A 27,544-nucleotide genomic window follows, 5' to 3' on the forward strand; every position below is an offset into this window, starting at 1 on the left:
CGTCCGGTGAACAGGTCAGGATTCCATAGCCGCAGGCAGAACAGTTGAAACTGGAGCAGCAGCACGGTCAGGTGGACTGGGGACAGCAAGGAGTCATCATGTCAGGTAGTCCTGAGGCATGGTCCTAGGGCTCAGGTCCTCCGAGAGAGAGAAAGAAAGAGAGAATTAGAGAGAGCATACTTAAATTCACACAGGACACCGGATAAGACAGGAGAAGTACTCCAGATATAACAAACTGAGCCTAGCCCCCCGACACATATACTACTGCAGTATAAATACTGGAGGCTGAGACAGGAGGGGTCAGGAGATACTGTGGCCCCATCCGATGATACCCCCGGACAGGGCCAAACAGGAAAGATATAACCCCACCCACTTTGCCAAAGCACAGCCCCCACACCACTAGAGGGATATCTTCAACCACCAACTTACCATCCTGAGACAAGGCCGAATATAGCCCACAAAGATCTCCGCCACGGCACAACCCAAGGGGGGGCGCCAACCCAGACAGAAAGATCACATCGGCGACTCAATCCACTCAAGTGACGCACCCCTCCCAGGGACGGCATGAAAGAGCACCAGTAAGCCAGTGACTCAGCCCCTGTAATAGGGTTAGAGGCAGAGAATCCCAGTGGAAAGAGGGGAACCAGCCAGGCAGAGACAGCAAAGGCGGTTCGTTGCTCCAGAGCCTTTCCGTTCACCTTCACACTCCTGGGCCAGACTACACTCAATCATATGACCCACTGAAGAGATGAGTCTTCAGTAGACTTAAAGGTTGAGATCGAGTTTGCGTCTCTCACATGGGTAGGCAGACCATTCCATAAAAATGGAGCTCTATAGGAGAAAGCCCTGCCTCCAGCTGTTTGCTTAGAAATTCTAGACAATTAGGAGGCCGGTGTCTTGTGACCGTAGTGTACGTGTAGGTATGTACGGCAGGACCAAATCAGAGAGATAAGCCAATGTAATGCTTTGTAAGTTAGCAGTAAATCCTTGAAATCAGCCCTTGCCTTGACAGGAAGCCAGTGTGGAGAAGCTAGCACTGTAGTAATATGATCAAATTATTTGATTCTAGTCAGGATTCTAGCAGCCGTATTTAGCACCAACTGAAGATTATTTAGTGCTTTATCCGGGTAGCCGGAAAGTAGAGCATTGTAGTAGTCTAACCTAGAAGTAACAAAAGCATGGTTTAATTTTTCTGCATCCTTTTTGGAAAGAAAGTTTGATTTTTGCAATGTTACGTAGATGGAAAAAAAGCTGTCCTTGAAACAGTCTTGATATGTTCGTCAAAAGAGAGATCGGGGTCCAGAGTAACGCCAAGGTCCTTCCCAGTTTTATTTGAGACGACTGTACAACCATTAAGATTAATTGTCAGATTCAACAGAAGATCTCTTTGTTTCTCGGGACCTAGAACAAGCATCTCTGTTTTGTCCGAGTTTATAAGTAGAACGTTTGCAGCAATCCACTTCCTTATGTCTGAAACACAGGCTTCTAGCGATAGCAATTTTGGGGCTTCACCATGTTTCATTGAAATGTACAGCTGTGTGTCATCCGCATAGCAGTGAAAGTTAACATTAGGTTTTCGAATGACATCCCCAAGAGGAAAAATATATAGTGAAAACAATAGTGGTCCTAAAACGGAACCTTGAGGAACACCGAAATTTACAGTAGATTTGTCAGAGTACAAACCATTCACAGAGAAAAACTGATATCTTTCCGACAGATAAGATCTAAACCAGGCCAGAACTTGTCCGTGTAGACCAATTTGGGTTTCCAATCTCTCCAAAAGAACGTGGTGATCGATGGTATCAAAAGCAGCACTAAGTGTTACGGTTTTCTTTAGGTGAAAGAGAGTCGGACCAAAATGCGGCGTGTAGATTGCGATCCATGTTTATTAAACTTAAGCAACACGAATCTAAATACAAACACTACAAAACAATAAACGTATAGAAAACCGAAACAGCCTAATACTGGTGCAAATAAACACAGAAAAAAGGACATCAGGACACTAAGGACAATCACCCACGAAACACTCAAAGAATATGGCTGCCTAAATATGGTTCCCAATCAGAGACAACGATAAACACCTGCCTCTGATTGAGAACCACTTCAGACAGCCATAGACTTAACTAGAACACCCCACTAAGCTACAATCCCAATACCAACACACCACATACAAAAACCCATGCCACACCCTGGCCTGACCAAATAAATGAAGATAAACACAAAATACTTCGACCAGGGCGTGACACTAAGGTCTAGGAGCACACACACATTCAGTCAAAAGTGTATCAATAAAAATGTGCTTAACCATCCCATTATGTCTATTAAATGTATTTATTGACATGTATAAAGCTTGCATACCTTTTTGACGGTACAGTAGTGTTAATAATCAACAGGGAGTAAATGTTTTATTAAAAGTCTACTGTAACAGCGAACAACATGAGCTGGTATTATTCTAAAAGTGAGACAATAAATCATTACAAACAAAAGAAACACAGGCTTTTAACTTCAATTAGACCATCCATTTGGCATGGTTTCATAGTGTCAGCCATTGCTCTAAGAGAACGACAGCAGGATGTCCCATAGGTCTTAGTGAAAATTTAAGGCACTGAATACCACACATTATAAAGACATTGAAGTGGGATCCACCACATTCAAATACTGACATGCAGGACATACAGCTCTGAACAAAGAAAGGAAAGCTCGAGTCTAGGCTGTGAACCTACTTTCTAAAAGTTACTACACATACTGTACTTCAGGTATCTTGCATTTGAACTTTGGTTTAAGTAATGCAATCTAAAATGTTTTTTAGAGGTTGTTTTGGCAGTTTTTCCCAATCCTTGTGCCTAACAAAGTCATCCAATCAAAGCACCTATATCCTGAGAGACCGGCATGCGTCAGCTTCCAAAAGAAACGGATTGCAGTGCTGTTGGCAAGGCATGCACAGATTATGTATGTCTCAGACGGACCAAACAATTGTGTATTTCAAACTAGTAGGAGGGACCCATAGCACTGGAGTACTTGTGTTATCAAGTACTTTTAGTACTATTAGTTAGTCCATATCTGCATCATTCTTGAAATATTTCCCCCTGAACATTCTACAATTGATCATCTTTATTGTTGGGTTTGAGCAGACACAGGCATTATCACAAACTCTCCTAGCAATACAGTACTGTCACTACAGTGACTCAAACAAGCACCATCTGTGTGTTTTGGTAGCCTGGATCCATACTGAATTATTCAGTTTCACTTCACAATCCGAAAAAGTATCCAGGCTAGTGTTTTGGCATTAGATTAATTTTATGGTGTAATAACTCTACAACCCTATGATAGAACAGCCATTTGTAAATAGATGGACAGCATTACCTCATCAGTGTAGACATGTATCCTACAGATTGAACCCTAGCATCATCACTTTACCTTGAAAAAGCAGGAAACCCTGCACACATCTAATCATAGATTCTTGTCATATTGTTGGTGCATAGACAAGAAAATAGAGATGGAATACATGTTCTTGTCTAAGACTGAGTGCGGACACTCTTCATTTTCCTTTTCCTAACAGATTGAACCCTGGCACCATCAGATGTTATGGGTCAGTGGGTTTTACTGTATATATCACAGATATGATATGAGTAGTTATACTGCCAGGAAAGTGTAATCACACTGTTGATGGATTTACAATGGTATTCAGGTACATTTACAACTGAGCCATGTGTTCATCTTTCATGTGATTTACTGGCCCTGTAAAATACTCAGGTGTCTGGAATAGCACCCTGTAAGGTCAATGCATCTGATAAGGCCTTCTCACCGAATTGCTTGTCCTCTGTGATGTGGTTGGTGTGTGTCGTGGCAACTGTGAAGTCATTTTCTGCGAAAAGTAGTTCTTTACAACTGTGCTTTCTTTATAGCTCCAATTCCCACACTCTTCTCTTCTCTACAGATGAGCTAATTTGACTGACAGAAACAACAACGAAAACAACAAATGAACTAAAATGAATACAAATATTAACCCACCACTAGGTGATGGGGATTCGTACCAAGGCTTGGGAGTGTTACTCAAATAGGATAACAGTACTGTGTTTGTAGGTACGCACAATTCAACTAGTCTCCCCTATACACAATAATATTATAATAGACATTGGTACAGTTTAAAAAAAAATCTTAATAATTCACATTGTAAAATATAAAAACTAAAAACAAGTGATGCATTTCTTTAGCAACAGTACAAGCTCCAAAGCCTCAGCCAGATAGTGATTGTTGATGGTGGGACTGAAGGAGGGCTCTCTCTCTCTCTCTCTCTCTTAAATGTCCTTAGTGCTCACTTTCATCTTCTCCACAGTTTCCTAACAAGAGTTAAAGGAACAAGATTATTGGCTACTGTAGTACAAGTACCGTTATGATACACAGTGTACACAGCATGGGTTCATATCGGGGTTCATACCCCCCTTTAAAATACATTAGCCGCTCTTGATTGAGCTTGCCTGACACAATGGAACCAATGAAATAGTCCCAAATGTGCAAACCCCGCCCATCTGACACCTCAGGCAGGCTCAATCAAATGCACCTAGTACTAAAAAGAAAGCAAAACCTCTGTCTGATGTACAGTAAAGATGCAGCCAAAAAGTGAGACATACCTAGAAGCATGGGCATGTAAACTATGACAAATATCGGCTCTGATTATTACAGTAATTGACTCATAAAGTTCTAAGTACAGGTGTGTGTGTTGTATAAGTACACAGCCTCATTGACCTATACTGTTACTTAAAGGGGCAATCCACAATTGAAACAAGAACACTTCTCAAGTGTTTCGGTTAAAAGCTGAGGGATTGGCTGGAGAAATGTACTGTAACCACTCTCAAATTCACAGACAGAGCTATGGATGTAAGGACCGACCGTCCATGATATCAGAATTATAGTTTTAACCATGTTTTAAGGCTATACAATGTTTGTTTACATTGACTTTGCTTACAAACATTGGAGCTTATACAAGCTTATATGTTGGGTTCGGATGGAATGTGACAGTTGAACTAAGTTCATGAGGCATTTACAAACTATACTCTTTAAGAATCAATGGGTACATATCATTAATTTCTAAGTCCAAAAATGGATGTAGCAACCGCAGATTGCCCCTTGATCAAGTAGCAGTGAAACGTCATGTGCTGTTCATGGTGCCAGACTAACCTGATGTTTGTTGAGCTCAGCCACTCTCCGTGTCCACTCCTCCTCTGTCATCTCCTGGTCAGCACCTTCAGTCTTCTCCACAGCAGGCACCTTATCTGTGCCTGCGGGGAGGGAGAGAGGAATAGAGAGAGAGAGAGAAAAAGAGAGAGAGAAAGATAAGGAGGAGGAGGGGGAACAGAGGAAGCGAGACACAGGCCAATATGGACAGAGATAGAGAGCAACAAAGAGGGAGATAAAGCGAGGGAAGAGACAGACATAAATAGAGAGAGTGAGAGAGAAAGAACATAACTAATCTTAACTCAAAATCCCCTCACACTATGACCCAGATAAGTAAAGGCCTACTATAACGGCAGGTGTGAGACAGCTAGTCTCACCTTCGCAGGTCACAGCTGTGCAGACCCAGTTCCCACAGGCACAGACACAGCGATTACATTCCACCTGAGTCTCTGCCCCGTCCTCATAGGTCTCATCCTCCAGGGCACACTCTACAGGAAGCAGGAAGTGGATGACATGACGTTAATGGACATCACAGGAAATTACATGTTGATCAGTAACCGTTTTCAAACCCAGAGATGAAAGTGGTCAATACTTTCGGGAGCGCCTTGCGAAGCAGTCTCAACGGACCAGACCAGGTTTTGGGAAATCAGTAGGAGAAAATTCTTCCTTATTTGTACATTTTCTTTAAATCTATAGGCACAACCTACAGTAGATTCAAGCCAATGTTTGAAGCTGAACATGTAATTACTACAACTTTGTGCAAGTGACAAACTGACACGTTTTCATTTTCGTCAAAAACAACTTTATATCGAAGGAATGCTTTTGATTTGACGACCTGCACATCGTTAGACCCGATGATGTGTTTCTGCGCATGACCTTAGGTAGCTAACGCGGCCATGACATCGCCTACAAGCGTAATCTGTGATTTTGATTGGAGAAGCAGTTTCTGGACATCTTCATGTATCTTTTCTTTGGTAACAGTATTTTATTTATGAACGTGTCTTTTTTGGTGTGTTTTTAAAATGGTCTAATAATCAAATCACATATTAAAAAAAACATAAGGCTTGAATATTGGACATAAAAAACATACCAGGAAGATACTGTATATGGTGTAAGTCTTACTTCTCTCTGGTGGGTTGAAGCCAGGCTTGAAGCAGTTTAGGAACTCATCGAAGCTCAACTTCCAGTCCGTGTTCTCATCTGAGAGCTCGATGAGGGCATCCACACACAGGCTCCTAGTGACCAACAGGAGAGGTGTGGGAATTAACAATAGGGCCAATAAGACACAGGAGGGAAATAGAGTAAAACAGACTACTGTTACCCTCATTTCACTGGAGCTAATGTATATACACTGCGTTGACAAAACATTGCAACCCATCCCCTTTTGCCCTCAGAACAGCCTTAATTCGTAGGGGCATAGACTCTACAAGGTGTCGAATGCATTCCACATGGTTGCTGGCCCATGTCGACTCCAATGCTTCCCACAGTTTGTGTCAAGTTGGCTGGATGTCCTTTGGGTGGTGGACCATTCTTGATACACACGGGAAACTGTTGAGCGTTAAAAACCCAGCAACGTTGCAGTTCTTGACACAAACCGGTGCGCCAGGCACCTACTACCATACCCTGTTCAAAGGTATTTCTGTTTTTTTTTCTTTTTCTAACACATTTGCAAACATTTTTTTTTTTTTTTTTTAAAACGTTTTTATGTCATTATGTGTAGATTGATGAGGATTTTTTTTTATGTCATCCAATTTAGAATAATGTTGTAACATAACAAAATGTGGAAAAAGGGAAGGGTTCTGACTACTTTCCGAATGCACTGTAAATGTTCCTCAATGTTCCTTAGACTGGGCCTAAAACAAACAATGCCTAAACCAAACCATGCCTCACTATTTTGTTTTTGGCATCTTTTGAAACTAAAACATTGGAATGACAATGACCACAGGAGTTGGCAAGACAGCACAAACAGATCTGGGATCAGGCTAATGCCAGTCCAGTTGCCCTTTAACTCTGGTCTATCTCACAGATGACCCCAGATAGCCATCCGACACACATTAGGAGGAAGGTTCCACACATGAATGAGAGTTGATACTGCCCAAATCCCCGTGCCGCTCTCTGCGCTCGCTCCCAGACCCATGATGCATGGGAGAAGGGTATGGTCCCACGGGACAGCCAGTGTTGTGCCACTGAGCCCCATTGCCACCCACACCCACCACCACTTCCCATCAAAACAAGCCGCCTCACCATAACAGAACTGCCAAAACAGCACTTTCAGCCCCACCAAATCACCCATCCCCCTACCCCAACCCTGCCCCCGTACACCCTGTCTCGAGGTCACCATGTAAACAACTGTGATATAACAAATCTACATCACTCATCCTAGTCTTATCAATTACATTCTTTGACGATTCCATACAGTCACAACTGTAGAAATCTACAGCACACTCACCATGGCTGCAAAGGTGCAGCAGGGTGATTAGACACAGACAACTGAACAGTTCCAACATCAGAGTTAGAAAACTTTGATATGGGCAAGAACTGAACAACTGGATTCTACAGAATGTGATTAGCATATATTGATGTATTATACAGGTTACCATTGCTTCTGTATACGGTAGTTTTATATCAATATGGCAATAACCGATTCACTGAAAGAACTCAATCAAATACCTACAGTATTAGCAGTGGAAGCAGTAGCTTCATCGTGGCCTTTCCATTGCTTTCAATTGCTCCATGTACTCCATGTATTGAATAAAATTAGTGTTAGTCCCAGAAAAATTGATATTTTAACTTATTTTGAAGTTAAGTCCCTGGTTAGGTGCTGGAAATTAAAACCCTGTTAATTTGCTTAGGGAGCTCATTAAGTGCTGGGCCCCACTCACAATATGAGAATGTGTTGGTGGAGATAGCTTCTCTTCTCTTCAAGCAGCAATTGAAAACAATGACGGCAAGGTTACAGTCACTAGTCTTTTTAGTAAGTACTCTTATTCAACACAGAAATACACCGAGACACCAATATGTTGAGAGACAAACAATCATGGTGTTGCTACTACCTGACATGAATGCACTGCACTAAGCAAATGTCAGTAAGTAACACTTAGCATTATATGTCTAAACATTTCAACGGACTCAAAACGTCGGGAATTTAGTCAGGACCACTATGACATGATTATAAGACATTATAATCAATCGGGTCATACTTGCTCATGACTTACAGTGCATTATCAATAACCTTTAGAATGCATTATACCTGCAGGCTTTACGTGAAGTGTTACCCAATTATGGTCTGGGCTCAGTGAGAATCGACCAGTGGGCGCAGCTCATCTGAGCTGGTCTGTGACGAGTGGCAGCTGTGCGCTACTGACTCTGGGCCAGTGGTGGGGGCTCACCTGAGCAGGCGGTTGTTCTCCTCGTCAGCATATGAGGTAATGTTGATGGCTGTTTCGTTGTGCTGGAGGAACTTAAGGAACTCAGTGGAATCCAGCTGGGAGTCTCCATTGTCATAGTCCTGTAGGAATATTTATTCATACATTTTATTTTGAGCCTATGAGGATGCAGTAGATGTGGTTTTTTTTTCATTAAAGGAGTACAGTTCCACCACTCTTTAGTATGATTATTTTTGCTGTATTGAGTATGAAAATAAATGGTGGAGATGACCATCAGAGCTCTATGGGCTTTCTGTGAGAAGTGTTAACCACACAGGCAAACAGTGGGAGATGATATTGAGTCTTTGGGGGGCCAGAGCAGGAGAGCTGTTGCATAACTGCTGTTATGTGTTCAAGTGCTGGGCAGTGGGAAGAATGTTAAACAGTCTGTTCTTGCTGTGGGGCCTTTTCTATGCTGTGAAGCTTGGCCCACAGAACAAACGGACTGACAGAGGGGGAGAACTCGGTGAACTTTCAACAGATTCTGTCTCAGTAGAGCTGCTGCAAGTGAAACGTATCATTCTGCTGCTTACGGAGTCATTAAGTAGTCCATACATGCTAACGGATTGTAATCTTAGCCGTTTTATTAAGATGAGGACAGAGGAGGACTTTCTAGAAGTACAGGACTAGAAATAAATACTCCATTCCACTTTAAATAATGTGAATTTTACAGCAATAGTTAAACTATGAAAGTATCATTACCTCTCCCCACACACACACACACACTGGGCCCACAACCACAACCGCACACACACACACACACTGGGCCAACAACCACACACACACACACATACACACACACATACTGGGCCCACAACCACACACACACACACACACACACACACACACACACACACACACACACACACACACACACACACACACACACACACACACACACACACACACATACTGGGCCCACAACCACACACACACACACACACACACACACACACACACACACACACACACACACACACACACACACACACACACACACACACACACACACACACACACACACACACATATACTGGGCCCACAACCACACACACACACACACACACACCCACACCTATCCACCCACCCACTCAACCCCACAAACACGCACAAGTCTGACCTACCTTGAAGTACTTGAGCAGGGTGTCGGAGAAGTTGGAGCCCTTGGCGAACCAGCCGTCAGGGACCACCTCATTCTGCAGCCACTGGATAACCCGGCTGCGCAACTCGTTCCTGTTGGCCAGGTAGCACACGACTACACAGGCAGAGAGGGAGAGAGTAGAGAGGGTCAGTACTGCAGACAGCTGAATGACTATACAGACTCGCTAATATTTACAGCGTGTTTTTACTGGAACTAAATATGTGAGAGTACTGCTGTTTGTGTGTGTGTGCGTGTGTGTGTGTGTTGGGGGGGCTGGTTGTGAGTGTGTATGTGTGTGTGTTTGTTGGGGGCTGGGTGTGAGTGTGTATGTGTGTGTGTGTGTGTGTTGGGGGCTGGGTGTGAGTGTGTATGTGTGTGTGTCTCCCTTGAGCATATAGCTGTCGTGTGAAAGTTTAAAGGAATATCCAACAGTGTGTCTTCCACAGTGCATGCAAGGATAGTATAAAATGAACATACTGCTATTATTAATCAATTATTCATTAACCTCTCTGAGACAATGGGCCTCATGGCCTTAGGCAGTATACTTACTTGGGCTAGCAGCAACAGCTTTGTCTGTCTTTTTCTCTGAAAGAAATCACAACACAATCAAAACAACTGCAAGCACTTCGCTTAATCTCCTCTTTATTGCAGAATGTTCCTTGGAGCACAGAAATAGAACTCCCAGAACAGACTTTCCATTCAAGGTAATGCTCTGTGATGGGAATACCAGCAGTCATATTGAGTGTACATATGTGTTTCATTGAAATGTGCATGGTCTGAGGGGCTTTGTCCATTCTAGAAATATATTTCTATGCCTTAAGACAACCCGGGGATTCTTTTCAGGGTCCCCTACCTTCACAGTGTCCGTCGTGGTACACCTGGATCTTGAGGCCGGTCAGGCAGGCGTCGCGGTGGAGCTCACAGTGGTTGCGGTACGTCTTACCGTTACTGCCACACACAGAGCGCTTGTGAGGTTTGCATTGCTGAAGACAGAGAGAGAGCACACCCATTTTCAATCTGTGCAGTGAGACCTTTGGTCTTTACCAGGAGTGTGTATGCATGCGTGCATGCATGCATGCGAGTATGTGTATATGTGTTTGTGTGAGCGCATGCACGCCTGCGTGTGTGTGTGTGTGTGTGTGTGTGTGTATAGGCTAAGACTCACCTCGATGCACAGGCAGGAAGGTTCCCCTTTCTCTGTCACAGCACACTCCCTGCCAGCCCCACAGAATACATTGGCACACACCTTGGACTTGCTCTTCCCCTCCTACAGGGACACAGAGACACAGAAGACATGGGAGATTATACATCTGATGCCTTCTACTTGTGTGATGATGTCCGTAAATACAAATGAACATCTCCTCCCGCAAAGACATTGAGATTACATGCCACTTCTTAAATGCATTCTTCTAATCTACACGATCAGAAAAATACAAGGAAATTCAAAAGAATTAACAGTAATAAGTAATAAAGGAAGGGTCCTTCTTTACTGCCGTAAGTAAACTACAGAGCGATCTCATTGAAGGTGGCCATCGCCATCTAGTGTTGACTAAAATAGCTAGATTTACAGGTATAACGTTTGACTGGAATGCAATCATTTTAGGTTTATTTGAGCAATATGCATTATTATACAATTCTTCAGTAATGTTAGATTTAGAAAAAGGGTGATTTTACTAGAACCAGGTCTACTTGGCTTGAGTCAGATAACATTGTATTTGTAAAGACTGCACAATTAAATCAATAAAATAATATAATGTTATTGAGATTGATAATTTTCTGCTGTAATCACAAGTAAGTGACCACAATTTACTCACTGGTGTATAAGACAGACAGACAGACAGACAGACAGACAGACAGACAGACAGACAGACAGACAGACAGACAGACAGACAGACAGACAGACAGACAGACAGACAGACAGACAGACAGACAGACAGACAGACAGACAGACAGTACGCTTTCATGAAGGCTGTCACTAGATGGTGAAATGCCCTTCACTTCCTAGCGGTAGGGTTTTCTAATGGGTATACCATTACTGTAACACACTGATCTGGTTCACCTGTCCTTGTGATTGTCTCCACCCCCTCCAGGTGTCGCTTATTATATCCCGGTGTATATATCCCTGTGTTTCCTGTCTCTCTGTGCCAGTTTATCTTGTTTCCAAAGTTAACCAGCGGTTTTACTTGCTCCTATTATTCCCCAGTCTCTAGATTTGTTTCTAGTCCTCCTGGTTTCGACCCTTGCCTGTCCTGACTCCGAACCCGCCTGCCTGACCACTCTGCCTGTTCTGACTACCAGCCTGCCTATCCCCTTGTACTGTTTTTGGACTCGGACCTGGTTTCTGACCCCTGCCTGGCCTGACCTCGAGACTGCCTATCGTCTGGTACTGTTTGGACTCTGACCTGGTTGATGAACTCTCGCCTGTCCTCCCTGCCTTTGCCTTCTCCCTTTGTTATAATAAATATCGGAGCTCCCCCATCTGCCTCCTGTGTCTGCAATTGGGCCTCACCTTGTGCCCTTATAATTACGTTCTGTTTCAGATGTCTTGATATACAGTATGTTACATTTTAAGAAACACTCATTTCAATGTAATTTCAATATATATCGATTTCTACACTCAAACACATACACACCAACATTGAGAGAGAGAGAGAAGTGTGTTGCCCTTTTGTCTGCTATCTAAGTCCCCCAGACTGCTATCCAGACCCTCAGTTTCAGATGGAAGTCTGAACAGCACGTTGACCTGTGACCTTTCATTCACAGCGAGGGCCGCTAAGCCACAGTGACTTTAGCATAACAATGTTTCGGCAAATGCCCTCCCACACGCATAGTGACACATGTTCTCTCAGCCAACGCAGTCAGACAAAAGACACCCACAATTTTATAGGGCAGATGGTAGACAGACAGACACTGGACCAATATGTCATGGAGTGTCCAGGTGACTGAAGAACACAAACAAACCCACACATACACTACCGTTCAAAAGTTTGGGGTAACGTAGAAATGTCCTTGTTTTTGAAAGAAAAGCACATTTTTTGTCCATTAAAATAACATAAAATTCATCAAAAATACAGTGTAGACATTGCTAATGACTATTGTAGCTGGAAATGGCAGATTTAAAAAAAAATGGAATATCTACATAGGCGTACAGAGGCCCATTATCAACAACCATCACTCTTGTGTTCCAATGGAACATTGTGTTAGCTAATCCAAGTTTATCATTTTAAAAGGCTAATTGATCATTAGAAAACCCTTTTGCAATTATGTTAACACAGCTGAAAACTATTGTTCTAATTAAAGAAGCAATAAAACTGGCCCTCTTAAGACTAGTTGAGTATCTGGAGCATCAGCATTTGTGGGTTAACAGGCTCAAAATGGCCAGAAACAAAGAACTTTCTTCTGAAACCCATCAGTCTATCCTTGTTCTGAGAAATTAAGGCTATTCCATGCGAAAAATTGCCAAGAAACTGAATATCTCGTACAACGCTCTGTACTACTCCCTTCACGGAACAGCGCAAACTGGCTCTAACCAGAAAAGAAAGAGTGGGAGACCACGATGCACAACTGAGCAAGAGGACAAGTACATTAGAGTGTCTAGTTTGGGAAACCAACACCTCACAAGTCCTCAACTGGCAGCTTCATTAAATAGTACCCGCAAAACACCAGTCTCAACGTCAACAGTGAAGAGGCGACTCCGGAATGCTGGTCTTCTAGGCAGAGTTGCAACGAAAAAGCCACATCTCAGACTGGACAATAAAAATTAATTATTAAGATGGGCAAAATAACACAGATACTGGACAGAGGAATATTGGAAAAAAAGTGTTATGGACAGACAAATCTAAGTTTGAGGTGTTTGGATCCTAAAAGAAGAACATTCGTGAGATGCAGAAAAAATGAAAAAATGCTGGAGGAGTGCTTGATGCCATTTGTCAAGCATGGTGGAGGCAATGTGATGGTCTGAGAGTGCTTTGGTGGTGGTAAAGTGGGAGATGTGTACAGGGTAAAAGGAATATTGAAGAAGGAACGCTATCACTCCATTTTGCAACGCCATGCCATACCCTGTGGACGGCGCTTAATTGGAGCCAATTTCCTCCTACAACAGGACAATGACCCAAAGCACAGCTCCAAACTATGAAACTATGCAAGAACTATTTAGGGAAGAAGCAATCTGCTGGTATTCTGTCTATAATGGAGTGGCCAGCACAGTCACTGAATCTCAGCCCTATTGAGCTGTTGTGGGAGCAGCTTGACCGTATGGTATGTAAGAAGTGCCCATCCATCCAACTTCTGGGAGGTGCTTCAGGAAGCATGGGGAGAAATCTCTTCAGATTACCTCAACAAATTGACAACTACAATCGCAAAGGTCTGCAAGGCTGTAATTGCTGCAAATGGAGGATTCTTTGATGAAAGCAAAGTTTGAAGGACACATTTATTATTTAAATGAAAAATCGTTATTTATAACCTTGTCAACGTCTTGACTATATTTGCTATTCATTTTGCAACTCATTTCATGTATGTTTTCACGGAAAACAAGGACATCTCTAAGTGACCCCAAACTTTTGAACGGTAGTGTATACTGTATAACATATGGCACCAATATGTTTTTTTTTAATGCATATATGAGGGGGTTCCAATAGGGGACCATGTATAGACTGTAGCCTGGTGTCACAGATATGACAGGCATGACTGGGGGTCAGAAAGCACCAGCTGCCTGAGCCTTGTGACCCCGACCTCTCACCATTGATATTTTGGGGTATTTTTATTAGGATCCACATTAGGGTCCACACAGCCACAGCTACTCTTCCTGCCAGGCCACACAGCCCTACTTAAGTATTACAGGACATGATTAGTAACAATCATAAGTATCTGCTGGTATGTCACTGCTTGGCTGGCATGTGTGGTGAGATTTTCACAGACACACGATATGAAGCCTTGTGTAATCTCTCTCTATATATATCCCTCCTTATAGAGACATAATCACCCTTTTATACATCAGCGAAACAATCAAGACGGTTTGCAGTTTTTTGATTCTATTGGTTCCATTGAGCTGGGCAAGCCCAATCAAACCCAACATTTGAAATTCTCTTGAATACTATTTGAACCTAGGCCTGACCCACACATGCACGCACTGGCATGTACAGTATGTGCGCACTCTAGCACGCAGACACACACACACACACACTGTACGATATGCAGGTCAGGCCGAGACCTCCTGTCTCAGGCATGTTATTTTCATTAGTCCACATGAAGCCTTATGGCAGGGTCGGTCCACAGGCCAAGAACTGATGGTAAAAAAATACTTCCATCTTCGAGCTGTCTAACAGAGGAGCTGTACACCCATCAACACACACACACACACACTTGAACACACACACATATCTGCATTCTCAGCTGGAGTGTCTGGTCTGGACTGACTTCTCTCTCTGTGTGCCCAGAGGGAGATGGATAGCGTGAGTGGAAGACAACAACAAGAAAGACACTTCAGGGAAACGAGGGCGCAAACATTCCCCTGCAGAGCCAAGATGAGGAATTTGGGAGCATGTCCAACCTGTGACTCTCCCATCCAATCCTAACTTGTTTTATAGGGCAAAGTCAAGACACTGAAAAAAGACAGGGGCATACCAAACCAATCATGGCTTTAATAGCACTAGATGAACCAATCAGTTGGGGAGAGAGCCTTCCATCTGTTATCCAAGGAACCTCGTTTCTAAATGACCTGCTTATCTACGGTTAACCCCAAATGCGACACTCTCTCATTGACACTCTCTCAAAATCCCTCACTTCTTGGTAATTATTTATGTGGACAGATCTTGGGCAGAGTAAATGCTCACGCATCTTCCTCTCTGGTGTATCCAGAGAGCTACTGGAGACCCATAACAGAGACGAAAAGGAAGCGAGACCACCCCAATCGCTGTTTTTTCCCCCGTTTTTTTTTTCTGGTTCAATGAAAGTCACTGAACTAACTAGACCAGACCCAGCTGCTATTGCATTGGTGTCTATGGGAGACTGACAATTCTTTCCCCAATGGTAAACGGCCTGAGTGAACTATCTTCATTTATCCACCATCTTTGCCCATATGGCTCAAACAGAGGAAGTGAGTGTGAATGGACTGTGAGCAAAACATAATGGGTACACAATTCTACATAACACTGCCTACATGGCTTTCACAATAAAACAATATTCTGGCTCCACCAGCACCTTCTGAGGTGACTCAGGGGAAGATGTTAAAATCGCTACACAGGTATAACTGTTTCTGCTCTTTATTTCACAGCCGCTTTGTATTTTTTTGGAGGGAGAGGCCTAGAAGGGGCCAGGCAGGAAAGAACACACAGGGAACAGTGATTACTTTAGCAGAGAGACAGACAGCAAACATGGGCCTGGTTTGGCCACTCCACAGGGTAAGGAGAGCAACTGTGTTCTCCAACGGCGGCCAAGACTAAAACTCCATGATTGAGTTATCACTTGGGATGTACTGTAGTGGGGATGACCACGACTTACACTAAACTATGACTAATGACTATACATTGTCAGACAACCAAAAGGTGCATTTGTTGGATATGTGTTGGATAATGGTATTTTACAGACAGAATGAGCTATAAGGCCAACACTGAGTTTCGGTGAGGTTCATACCAGCAACACAGAGAGTTACTAGACAACCGCAGGGCTCAAACACAGGAAGTGAGTGTGGACGGACTGTGAGCAAAACACAATGAGTGCACAATTCTACACAACTGTGAGTGATCACTTTGGAGAAACCTTCCAGCGCCCAGCTGTAGACAAGAAACAGACCTAGTCCCAAAAACAAACGAACGTGGTTTTCTTTGATTCAAACAAAGGACGTGTCCCTGTCATCCTCCTAATTGGTTGATAAACAACAATGTGAGGGTTTGAGTTATAATAAACTATTACTGTATTTAGGTCATTAAGATGTCATATTGGACGAAAAGACTCTCTCCTTTCTGTTCTGTGTGTGTGTGCGCGTGTGTGTGTGTGTGTTTGTGTGTGTGTCTGTGTGTGTATGCATGGGCTACTTTGGATGAGTAATGGAAAGATACCGTTCAACGAAACAAACCAAAGTCACACCTTAGGTGTAACTTCAAGATCCTTCGTCATCAAAGCTTCAAAAGCCCTTTACATAAAATGTAATTGCCAATGTCATACTTTTCTTTGAAAGCCAGTAAAAAGGCTGTGGGGGCTGATTATACTCTATGACTAATCTTTCCAGCTGGCTGACTGCTGAGACCTTTCATTCGGAAGTGCTTTCCAGAAGAGGAGTGTGTGTAATGTCTATACTTCATAACTCACCCAAAGACCCAAATCAGGGGGCCCACAGTGGACTGAACATATGAGTCACATTAGTCCTTTGCAATCCGACCAAAAAAAGAATCGAGATGGGAGGTAGAGGAAATGTTGTTTTTAGTACCATAGCCCTGTCTCACGTAAGGCTGTGTCTGTGGCTATTGGGGAAGGGGGCCTTATACATCTAAACAGAAGGACAAACAGCAAAGAAAGGCCTCTTGTTTCCCTGCAGAGAGAATATACAAGCAACTGCCAACATAGTATCTTAATAGAGCAGAACAGAGCCAGAACAGTTTAAAAGGTCCTCGGCATGAATTCTACAAGGGTGTGGAACTCTATTGGAGGTATGCGACACCATTCTTCCACGAGAAATTCCATCATTTGGTGTTTTGTTGCCGGTGGTGGAAAACGCTGTGTCAGGCGCCAATCCAAAATCTCCCATAAGTGTTCAATTGGGTTTAGATATGTTGACTGAGACAGCCATGGTGTATGGTTTACATTGTTTTCATGCTCGTCAAACCATTCAGTGACCACTCGTGCCCCGTGGATGGGGGCATTGTCATCTAATGGGGGCATAGCCATGGTAGCCAAAATAATGTTGCCTCTGGCTAACCGTAAAAAAAAAAACGAATATAAGGAACTTTAAATGATTTACACTTTTAATGTTGATACTTAAGTATATTTTTGGAATTACATTTATTTTGATACTTAAGTATACTTAAAACCAAATACTTGTTGACTCTTAATTAAGTAGTATTTTACTGGGTGACTTTCACCTTTACTTGAGTCATTGATTATCCTTTATTTTTCCAGCAATTACGTTCCTGTCACGTTCGTCGTAAGGATCGGACCAAGGCATTGCGTGAGTAGAGTTTCACATAATTTTAATAAATCGAAACTCACTGAACAAAACAACAAACAACCAAATGAACCAAAAACCCCTAGACATACAAAAACCCTAGACATACAAAAACTAGAGTACCCACCCTAGTCACACCTTGACCTAACCAAAATATATAGAAAAACAGAGATATCTAAGGTCAGGGTGTGACAGTTCCATACAGCACATAACTTGAACTACATGTAATTGCAGAACAACTTCAAACTTGTCTCATCCATCTACATAGGATCATGATTTTAGTTTAAACTACACACACACACAAAAAACATACCAATCCGTTAAGTCGTGCCTTAATAAGTGTGTCTAAAGTGAACAGCATTCTTTCCCTCTATCTCCCAGATCAGGCCCAAATGAGAGAGCTCACCCCACATACCAGGCATTCCTGCCCAGGTCAAAGGCCTGATTCGGGGGACTGCTCACCCAGACAAACCCTCTGACTTCCAGAGCCATGGCTGCGGGCTCCAGCTGTGCTGACCCATTTAGCACTTGCACAGCCCAGCTACTGCTGCTTAGCCTCCACACACACCGGAATGCTCTCACCCATGCATGAGCGCACACGCATTTCAGTGATGGGGGGGAAAAACAATGCAATTATATATTGGGATATTCATTTTGATGATATATCATATCCTATCATATCCTATTGCAATATTATTTTGGTTTGCTGTACCTGCGCCCAAACGTTCCTCCATAGCTTGTTCTCCATCTTCTTTCTAAATAGAGAGCCCATTTGTTTTCAGCACTTTAATTTCCATGACTGATCAAAAACTCATTTCATCATGGCTGTCTCTTGTCTGCATCAGATGGTGAGCAATACGTTTGGAAGACCGAATCGCAATAAAATCACAGTATCGAATTGCAATACATATAAAATCGTGAGAATCGCAATAGATGTCGTGATAATATCGTGTCGAGGGGTCCCTGGGAATTCCCAGGCCTAATACACATGCACGCGCAAGGGTCTGAGCTGTGTGACACCATCACCATGTTGGGAAGTAAGCTGCTGGGGGGGTAGGGGGGGTGGGTCAGAGGGCTCTGATCATGGAGGAGGTGACCCTGTGTGGCCCTGGCTTGTAAGAGGACATCTGGCCTGAGGTGGCCCAGCTGGGAGTGAAACTTTGTCTTTATGAGACTTCTTTCGGGAAGAAGCAGCTGCTTAACCCCAGGTTTTGCAGTCACTACTTACGAGACAGAGTCGGGATTAGAAGGCACTAGCACAAAGTGATTCTTTGGCATGTGTGACTTGTTAACCTCTCCGTTTTAGACCCTGACTCAGGCATCAGATAGGTCAATAGGTACTAATAATAGTCGCTGTGCCCCCCTAAAATGGTACCTGACAAAGAGAATTGAGTCAACGCATACATATTTCATTATGCAATGAACCCCAGTTCTTTCTAAAGCTGGCAATGAGTTTTGTTCTACTTTCTTGTTTTGTTTTGCGTTCCCAACAAGCAGAAAGCTTGCATAAATAAATAAAAACATGGGACTCCCTGAACATTTCGTCAGAGCGCCCTGCTCGGGAAAAAAATCACGCGTTTTTTTTCACATTAAGCTTTACAAAGGTAGGAGGGCGTTAAAGGTGGGCAGTCAATTCCTCCCAGGGTATCTCACACCTCGGCTAGCATCCAAAAAGGCCAGCTTTCTAACCCAAGAACTCACATCCTTTTCCTCCACTCACACATTCGACCTGAGCACTGACAACTCGATTCTGTGTTTTAAAAACTTCTGACACAAATTTTTATTTGAAAACGCTCTTTCTGATTCTTCCTCTTTTTCCATTTCTTTTCACAGATTTTCTGTCTGTAACAGCACAGCTTCCGTCCCTCTCCTCGCCCCTACCTGGGCTCGAACCAGAGACCCTCTGCACACATCGACGACAGCCACCCTCAAAGCATCGTTAGCCATCGCTCCACAAAAAAAGAGCAAGCGGAACAACTACTTCAAGGTCTCAAGAGCGAGTGACGATTGAAACACTATTAGAGCGCACCCCGCTAATTAGCTAGCCGTGTCATATTGGTTACACGTCTGAATTTGCAGTGTCCTAGCTGCTGCTGTAGAACTTATTCTCTTTATTTGTCTGTCGCTCTAAAATGAGCATTTAAATAATTCCATGCATTTAAATTAGAATATTGGTAGATGCATTTGCACTGTAACGGTTTTCATATAGTGGTGATGAAGGAGAGTCGGACCAAACTGCAGCGTGTCGATTGCGATCCATGTTTAATATAACAAAGAAACACGAACTTACAAAAACAATAAACGAAACCGAAACAGCCTATCTGGTGCAAACTAACAGAGTACACATAGGACACTAAGGACAATCACCCACGACAAACTCAAAGAATATGGCTGCCTAAATATGGTTCCCAATCAGAGACAACGATAAGCACCTGCCTCTGATTGAGAACCACTCCAGACAGCCATAGACCTTGCTAGACAACCCACTAAGCTACAATCCCAATACCACCACCAAAACCCCAAGACAAACACACCACAATTACAAAAACCCCATGCCACACCCTGGCCTGACCAAATACATAAAGATAAACACAAAATACTTTGACCAGGGCGTGACAGAACCCCCCCTAAGGTGCGGACTCCCGAACCTCAAAACAATAGGGAGGGTCCGGGTAGGCGTCTGTCCATGGTGGCGGCTCCGGCGCGGGACGTGGACCCCACTCCTTTAATGTCTTAGTCCCCTCTCCCTTCGTCCCTGGATAGTCCACCCTCGCCACCAACCATGGCCTAGTAGTCCTCACCCAGAACCCCACTGGACTGAGGAGCAGATCGGGACTGAAGGACAGCTCGGGACCGAGGCAGCTCGGGACTGAGGGGAAGCTCGGGAGTGAGAGAAAGCTCAGGAGTGAGAGGAAGCTCAGGAGTGAGAGGAAGCTCAGGAGTGAGAGGAAGCTCAGGAGTGAGAGGAAGCTCAGGAGTGAGAGGAAGCTCAGGAGTGAGAGGAAGCTCAGGCAGGTAGATAGATCTACCAGCTCCTGGCTGGCTGGTGGTTTCAGCAGATCCTGGCTGACTGGCAGATCCTGGCTGACTGGCAGATCCTGGCTGACTGGCAGATCTGGAAGAGTCTGGTTGACTGGCAGATCTGGAAGAGTCTGGTTGACTGGCAGATCTGGAAGAGTCTGGTTGACTGGCAGATCTGGAAGAGTCTGGTTGACTGGCAGATCTGGAAGAGTCTGGTTGACTGGCAGATCTGGAAGAGTCAGGTTGACTGGCAGATCTGGAAGAGTCTGGTTGACTGGCAGATCTGGAAGAGTCTGGTTGACTGGCAGATCTGGCGGCGCTGGGCAGACTGGCGGCGCTGGGCAGACTGGCGGCGCTGGGCAGACTGGCGATGCTGGGCAGACTGGCGGCGCTGGGCAGACTGGCGGTGCTGGGCAGACTGGCGGTGCTGGGCAGACTGGCGGTGCGACGCTGGGCAGACTGGCGACGCTGGGCAGACTGGCGGTGCTGGGCAGACTGGCGGTGCTGGGCCGACTGGCGATGTTGGGCAGACTGGCGATGCTGGGCAGACTGACGGCGCTGGGCAGACTGGCGACGCTGGGCAGACTGGGGGCACTGGCGGCGCTGGGCAGACTGGCGGCACTAGCTGCTCCATATAGGCTGACAGCTCTGGCGGCTTCTTACAGACTGACCGCTCTGGCGGCTCCGTGCTGACTGGCAGCTCCTTGCAGACTGGCAGCTCCTTACAGACTGACAGCTCCGTGCAGACTGACAGCTCCGTGCAGACTGACAGCTCCTTGCAGACTGGCAGCTCCATGCAGACTGGCAGCTCCATGCAGACTGGCTGCTCTATGCAGACTGACAGCTCTGGCTGCTTCATGCAGACTGACAGCTCTGGCTGCTCCATGTAGACTGGCTGCTTCATGCAGACTGGCAGCTCGGGCTGCTTCATGTAGACTGACAGCTCTGGCTGCTCCATGCGGACTGACAGCTCTGGCTGCTCCATGTAGACTGGCTGCTTCATGCAGACTGGCAGCTCGGGCTGCTTCATGTTGACTGACAGCTCTGGCTGCTCCATGCGGACTGACAGCTCTGGCTGCTCCATGTAGACTGGCTGCTTCATGCAGACTGGCAGCTCGGGCTGCTTCATATAGACTGACAGCTCTGGCTGCTCCATGCAGACTGACAGCTCTGACTGCTCCATGCAGACTGACAGCTCTGGCTGCTTCATGCAGACTGGCAGCTCTGGCTGCGCTGAACAGGCGGGAGACTCCTGCAGCGCTGTGTCGGAGGAAGGCTCTGGCTGCGCTGAACAGGCGGGAGACTCCGGCAGCGCTGGAGATGAGGAAAGCTCTAACAGCGCTAGATAGGCGGGAGACTCCGGCAGCGCAGGAGAGGAGAAAGGCTCTGGCTGCGCTAAACAGGCGGGAGGCTCCGGCAGCGCTGTAGAGGAGGAAGGCTCTGGCTGCGCTGAACAGGCGGGAGGCTCCGGTAGCGCTGTAGAGGAGAAAGGCTCTGGCTGCGCTAAACAGGCGGGAGACTCCAGCAGCGCAGGAGAGGAGAAAAGCGCTGGCTGCGCTGAACAGGCGAGGCACACTGAAGGCCTGGTGCGTGGTGCTGGAACTGGTGGTACTGGATCGAGGACACGCACAGGAAGCCTGGTGCGGGGCTGCTACCGGAGGGCTGGGGTGTGGAGGTGGTACTGAATAGACCGGACCGTGCAGGCGCACTGGAGCTCTTGAGCACCGAGCCTGCCCAACCTTACCTGGCTCGATGCCCACTCTAGCCCGGCCGATACGAGGAGCTGGAATATACCGAACCGGGCTGTGCACCCGCACTGGAGACACCGTGCGCTCCACAGCATAACACGGTGCCTGCCCAGTCTCTCCAGCCCCCGGTAAGCACAGGGAGTTTGCGCAGGTCTCCTACCTGGCATAGCCATACTCCCTGTGAGCCCCCAATAAATTTTTGGGGCTGACTCTCGGGCTTCCATCCGCTCTGCCGTGCTAGCTCCTCATAATGCCGCCTCTCTGCTTTTGCTGCCTCCAGCTCGGCTTTGGGGCGACAATAATCTCAGGCTCATTCCAGGGTCCTTTACCGTCCAATTCCTCCTCCCATGTCCATTTCTCCAGGTGGTGCAACCTCTCCCACTGTAGCTGCTGCTGCTCCTGCTGCTGCTGCCTCTGTTGCCTCTTCTCCTGTTGCTCCTTTGGGCGGCTACACTCCCCTGGTTTAGCCCAGGGTCCTCTCCCGTCGAAGATCTCCTCCCATGACCAGAAATTCTTGTTGAGCATCTCCTTTTCGGCTGCTCCTGCCTGTTGACACGCCGCTTGGTCCGTTGGTGGTGGGTGATTCTGTAACGGTTTTCATATAGTGGTGATGAAGGAGAGTCGGACCAAACTGCAGCGTGTCGATTGCGATCCATGTTTAATATAACAAAGAAACACGAACTTACAAAAACAATAAACGAAACCGAAACAGCCTATCTGGTGCAAACTAACAGAGTACACATAGGACACTAAGGACAATCACCCACGACAAACTCAAAGAATATGGCTGCCTAAATATGGTTCCCAATCAGAGACAACGATAAGCACCTGCCTCTGATTGAGAACCACTCCAGACAGCCATAGACCTTGCTAGACAACCCACTAAGCTACAATCCCAATACCACCACCAAAACCCCAAGACAAACACACCACAATTACAAAAACCCCATGCCACACCCTGGCCTGACCAAATACATAAAGATAAACACAAAATACTTTGACCAGGGCGTGACACACCATGACTGATGTATTCAAATCTTTCATTAATGAGATGTTGGAGGGGTTATAAATAGGCATTCCACAGGCTCGCATTCATTCTTTCATTAATTCCTTCACCGTATTAAAAGTGATTGGTTTACATAGAGCGTCTCGTTCGTAAAGGCTGTTTGAACCAATAAAAGCCAAGGTGATGTCATGAGCAAAAAGGCGGGCTCTAGCAGCCTAATCAATTATTGCTTCAAGTTCGTTCTCATGCTAGGTAAATGGAGTTCCATTACAGTGCTCCTCTCATCCACCCAAAAGCCATGTATATACCATCTCCCATAAATCCTTGGGAAGCTCAGTCCATTCAACTCCTCTCCCCCTAACTGTGTATAGCTCCCCTCTTCTCCCTTCCTCTCCCCCGTCCTCCCAACCTCTCTCCCGGCTAGTCTCTCGACTAACTCTCATCGCCTATATCACTCTCTCACACTCTTGTTTCTCACTTCTTCATCCCACTCTCTCTCTCCCTCTCCCCCCCCTCTCTTCCTGGCTAGTCTTGGCTGGTGCTGAGTGGTGTCATGGCAGAACAGGCTTGTTCCTGTGTTGCTCTGTGCAGGCGGAGAGGGTGAGCTAATGGCTGACAGATGTTTAGAGGAGGAGGAGAAGGAGACACACTCTAGGAAAAGGCATGCATTCTTAAGCAGAGCACTGTTCCAATCACACACTCTTGAGGAGGGCCAAGCTAGCACACTTAATAGACGTATAAACTACCATGAACAGTTACAAACAGTTATAGAGCATTGTGTTAATACAAGACAACCTTGCTGTAAATAGCCTTTCTGCACTACAAGGTTGTGTTTATCAGTTGGCGGTTATGCACTCATTTGTGCTGTGTTCCTTATCAGCCGTCCAGGCAACAGCTTCAGTCATCCAGACCACATTTTGAGACTAATTGCCCCCCCTAATAGGGCTAGAAATCGTCTGGTTTTCTCTCTGTCTCCTTCTCTCTGTCTCCATTTTTTTCTCTCGCTCTATGAATCTGGGAAACATGCCAGCCAGGGAGAGAGCGGGAAAAAAAGGCAGAGACAAAAGAGAAAGAAAGAGAGGGGGGAACCTTAAACTGGCATAAAACACAGTGAAAAACATCAACCTTCCCTTAATGAGCTTCACAAGCTGCTCTGTGTAGGAGAGCAAACAAGCCTTTCCACTGAGGGCATTAAGGGTGGCTCTGAAGTGGTGCCAGAAGTGAGGGAATGGGTGCACTGCACCACACCACATGCCTGTCAACCACAACCACATACACGCACGCACATACACCATAACCATGTTCACAAAACAAGATGGAAGAAGGGAGGGAAAGAGAGAGAGAGGCAGTTGGATCGCCTCATTGTCTAAGGCTTAGCTGGCTCCTCAGCCATCACACATGCCTGTCAGATCCCAGCCTGCTCCACTCTGACCCCTAAACCATGAACCCTGGCCTTCTGTGTAGGACCGGCCCGAAGGACATACAGCAGTAAATTCAGTCTGGTGAAGGACAAACAGCCACCTTGGCTCTTATTGGCCATTATGGGCATCATGGTACTGCCTATAATGCTTGCTTTTAGATTACAGAAGGACTGTGCTACCAGTCAGTAGCTGGTACCTAAAGCTATTTTTCTTTCAGACAACAGTCAAAGGTTATGGAGCTATGCCCTACTTCCAACAACACATCGATTTTCCATTCTGAAATCTATAGAAAATGGCCCTGTCTGGGTATCCTTTTTCAAGGGCCTTTGCACAAATACAGCTTTGAGTTTGACAGATTTGGCATGTATTCCTCTAGTGCTGTTACATGTTCATGTCCAGGGTTGGATAACTCAGTCCCTCAGGCTGGCTGTGAATGAACTCACAGGGCCTGGGAGGGCATGGATGAAGCAGGACAAACTGTACACAGCTGAGACCATGTTGACAGATTACAACTGAAATGAGGACATCTGAAATAACAACCTAGTTTCTGCTTGGAGCAGCATGTTTTAAAAAAAAAACATATTCAATGATACTCATTCACTACTATGGTATTCAAAAAGTCAACACTGTCGTTGCTGTCTGCACCACAGTATAACCTGGAGGGAAACAGGTAGGAAAGGAGGCTGGCTTTGAAATGAACCTTTAGAAATCTAAACCAACAACTGGAAAATCCAGACAGACAGAGCAAATTGATTGAACACAGCAATCACTTTTCCTCTTTCTTCCTTGTCAGGACTGCCAGTCTTTGGATGTTGAGGTCTAAGGGCATGTTCTCTGAGTCAGTGTACATGTGCAGCTAGATGAGGATATAGACACACACAGGCACACACACACATACATCCCAAATATAGAAGATGTGGCCCCAGGGCTGTAGATGAAAAGACTGACACATCTGTTATCTGCGTTTGTCAACACCTAAGAGCTGCCAAGCTGTGTATTTCACAGCTGTTTAAACAGGCAAAGATGGTTTAAAAAACACACACAAATACATAGTAAAAAAAAAACACCTGGAGTCTTTCATTGCAGGGAACTGGTAGTGTGTGTGGTGTGTGTGTGTGTGTGTGTGTGTGTGTGTGTGTGTGTGTGTGTGTGTGTGTGTGTGTGTGTGTGTGTGTGTGTGTGTGTGTGTGTGTGTGCGTGTGCGTGTGCGTGTGTGTGTGTGCGTGTGTGTGTGTGTGCCTACGTTTGTGCATGTGTGTGTGGGTGTGCACGCTTGCCTATCTACAGTGCTTGTGTGTGTGTGGTTGAGGTGTGACCAAAAAAAAAAATTCCTCATTGGCTTTCCCAACTGTCTGTTATATTGGTCTATTTTCTCTGAGACCATCAATCACCTCTCTGGCCATCACAGCACAAGACCAGTTCATTAAGAAGTGCCATGAACCTAGCCAGAGCCTCCAACATGTCAACAACACTACACTGGTGGTCAATAACCAAAGTGGCCACCTCTACAAACAACTGTGAACAACTGTTCCTGCATGGCAACCAATCAGAAGTAGTTTACAGAAGAAAAAAAAACTTTTAAAAAACTATGCTGAAGTGAAGTACATTCAACAGCAGTGATCAGGATTTGCTTGATGTAAATGGAAGGCAGACAGCACATTAATTATCTAATGTTCTCTAAAATATATTACCTATCAAGTATGTGTGATAAAGACATTTCCTAGAGATACTGACGGTCTGGAGCTAATTAGAATAGGCTGCTATTTCATTGGCACATAATGTACACACAAAATGCACTCAAATGCACTGGTTTGGTGAATGTTGACATTGCACCTTTGAAGCTGGACAGATGTGCAAGGCTTTGCCCCTTCTTTTTCTAAACTCTTTGTCTTCTTTAAATGACTGTGTTTAGTTATTTATATAAAAACGTACACACATCAGGCTGTCCCAAGTTAAATTGACCAATCAGACAAGCACGTTACTGTTGGATTATGTACATTAGCCAAATAATGAAAAAGTATACTTTTTTTAAAGGAAAACAGTCGTTTGTCAACAGACTAATCGTCCTCTAGAGCGTATATATATTTTTTTACATCTAAATAATAAAAAGCATTTACCTCGGCATGACAGCCAACGACTGCGACTAGTAGACATAAAACGGCACTTCGAAACATCTGCAGAGAACACAAAAAAGACAGTTGCTTCAGTGACGGCCTGACAGTCAAAACAAAACCGAAGAAACTTGAGTATTTATGAAAACGAAGATGTTATCCTTTTTTCCAAAAACTTACCATGTTAGCGGGTGATGACTCAAAGGCAAGAGGAGAGACGTCAGTGTTCAGACCGAGACAAAGGAGGATAGGAAAATTAGATTGGCGAAATTTGAGCACCACAAAGGAATTTCCCTCGTCTGTCTCCCCCCTCTCTGACTTGGCCAATAGCGCTCGAG

General features: G+C 45.0%; 1 protein-coding gene across 1 annotated transcript; it reads right to left on the reverse strand.

The window, feature by feature from the left end:
- Positions 1-2,316: 2,316 nt before the first annotated feature.
- Positions 2,317-27,544, reverse strand: LOC112255175 (follistatin-related protein 1-like). Its single transcript, XM_042297054.1, has 11 exons — positions 27,387-27,544; positions 27,213-27,269; positions 10,907-11,008; positions 10,595-10,724; positions 10,291-10,326; positions 9,725-9,855; positions 8,565-8,683; positions 6,298-6,410; positions 5,553-5,663; positions 5,179-5,279; positions 2,317-4,340 (listed from the first exon to the last, which is right to left on the reverse strand). The coding sequence occupies exons 1-11, from the start codon at positions 27,387-27,389 to the stop codon at positions 4,299-4,301; spliced, it is 945 nt and encodes a 314-aa protein (XP_042152988.1). The 5' UTR covers positions 27,390-27,544; the 3' UTR covers positions 2,317-4,298.

Source organism: Oncorhynchus tshawytscha, linkage group LG14 (assembly GCF_018296145.1).
Source record: "Oncorhynchus tshawytscha isolate Ot180627B linkage group LG14, Otsh_v2.0, whole genome shotgun sequence".
In the NCBI taxonomy this organism is placed as follows: Eukaryota; Metazoa; Chordata; class Actinopteri; order Salmoniformes; family Salmonidae; genus Oncorhynchus; species Oncorhynchus tshawytscha.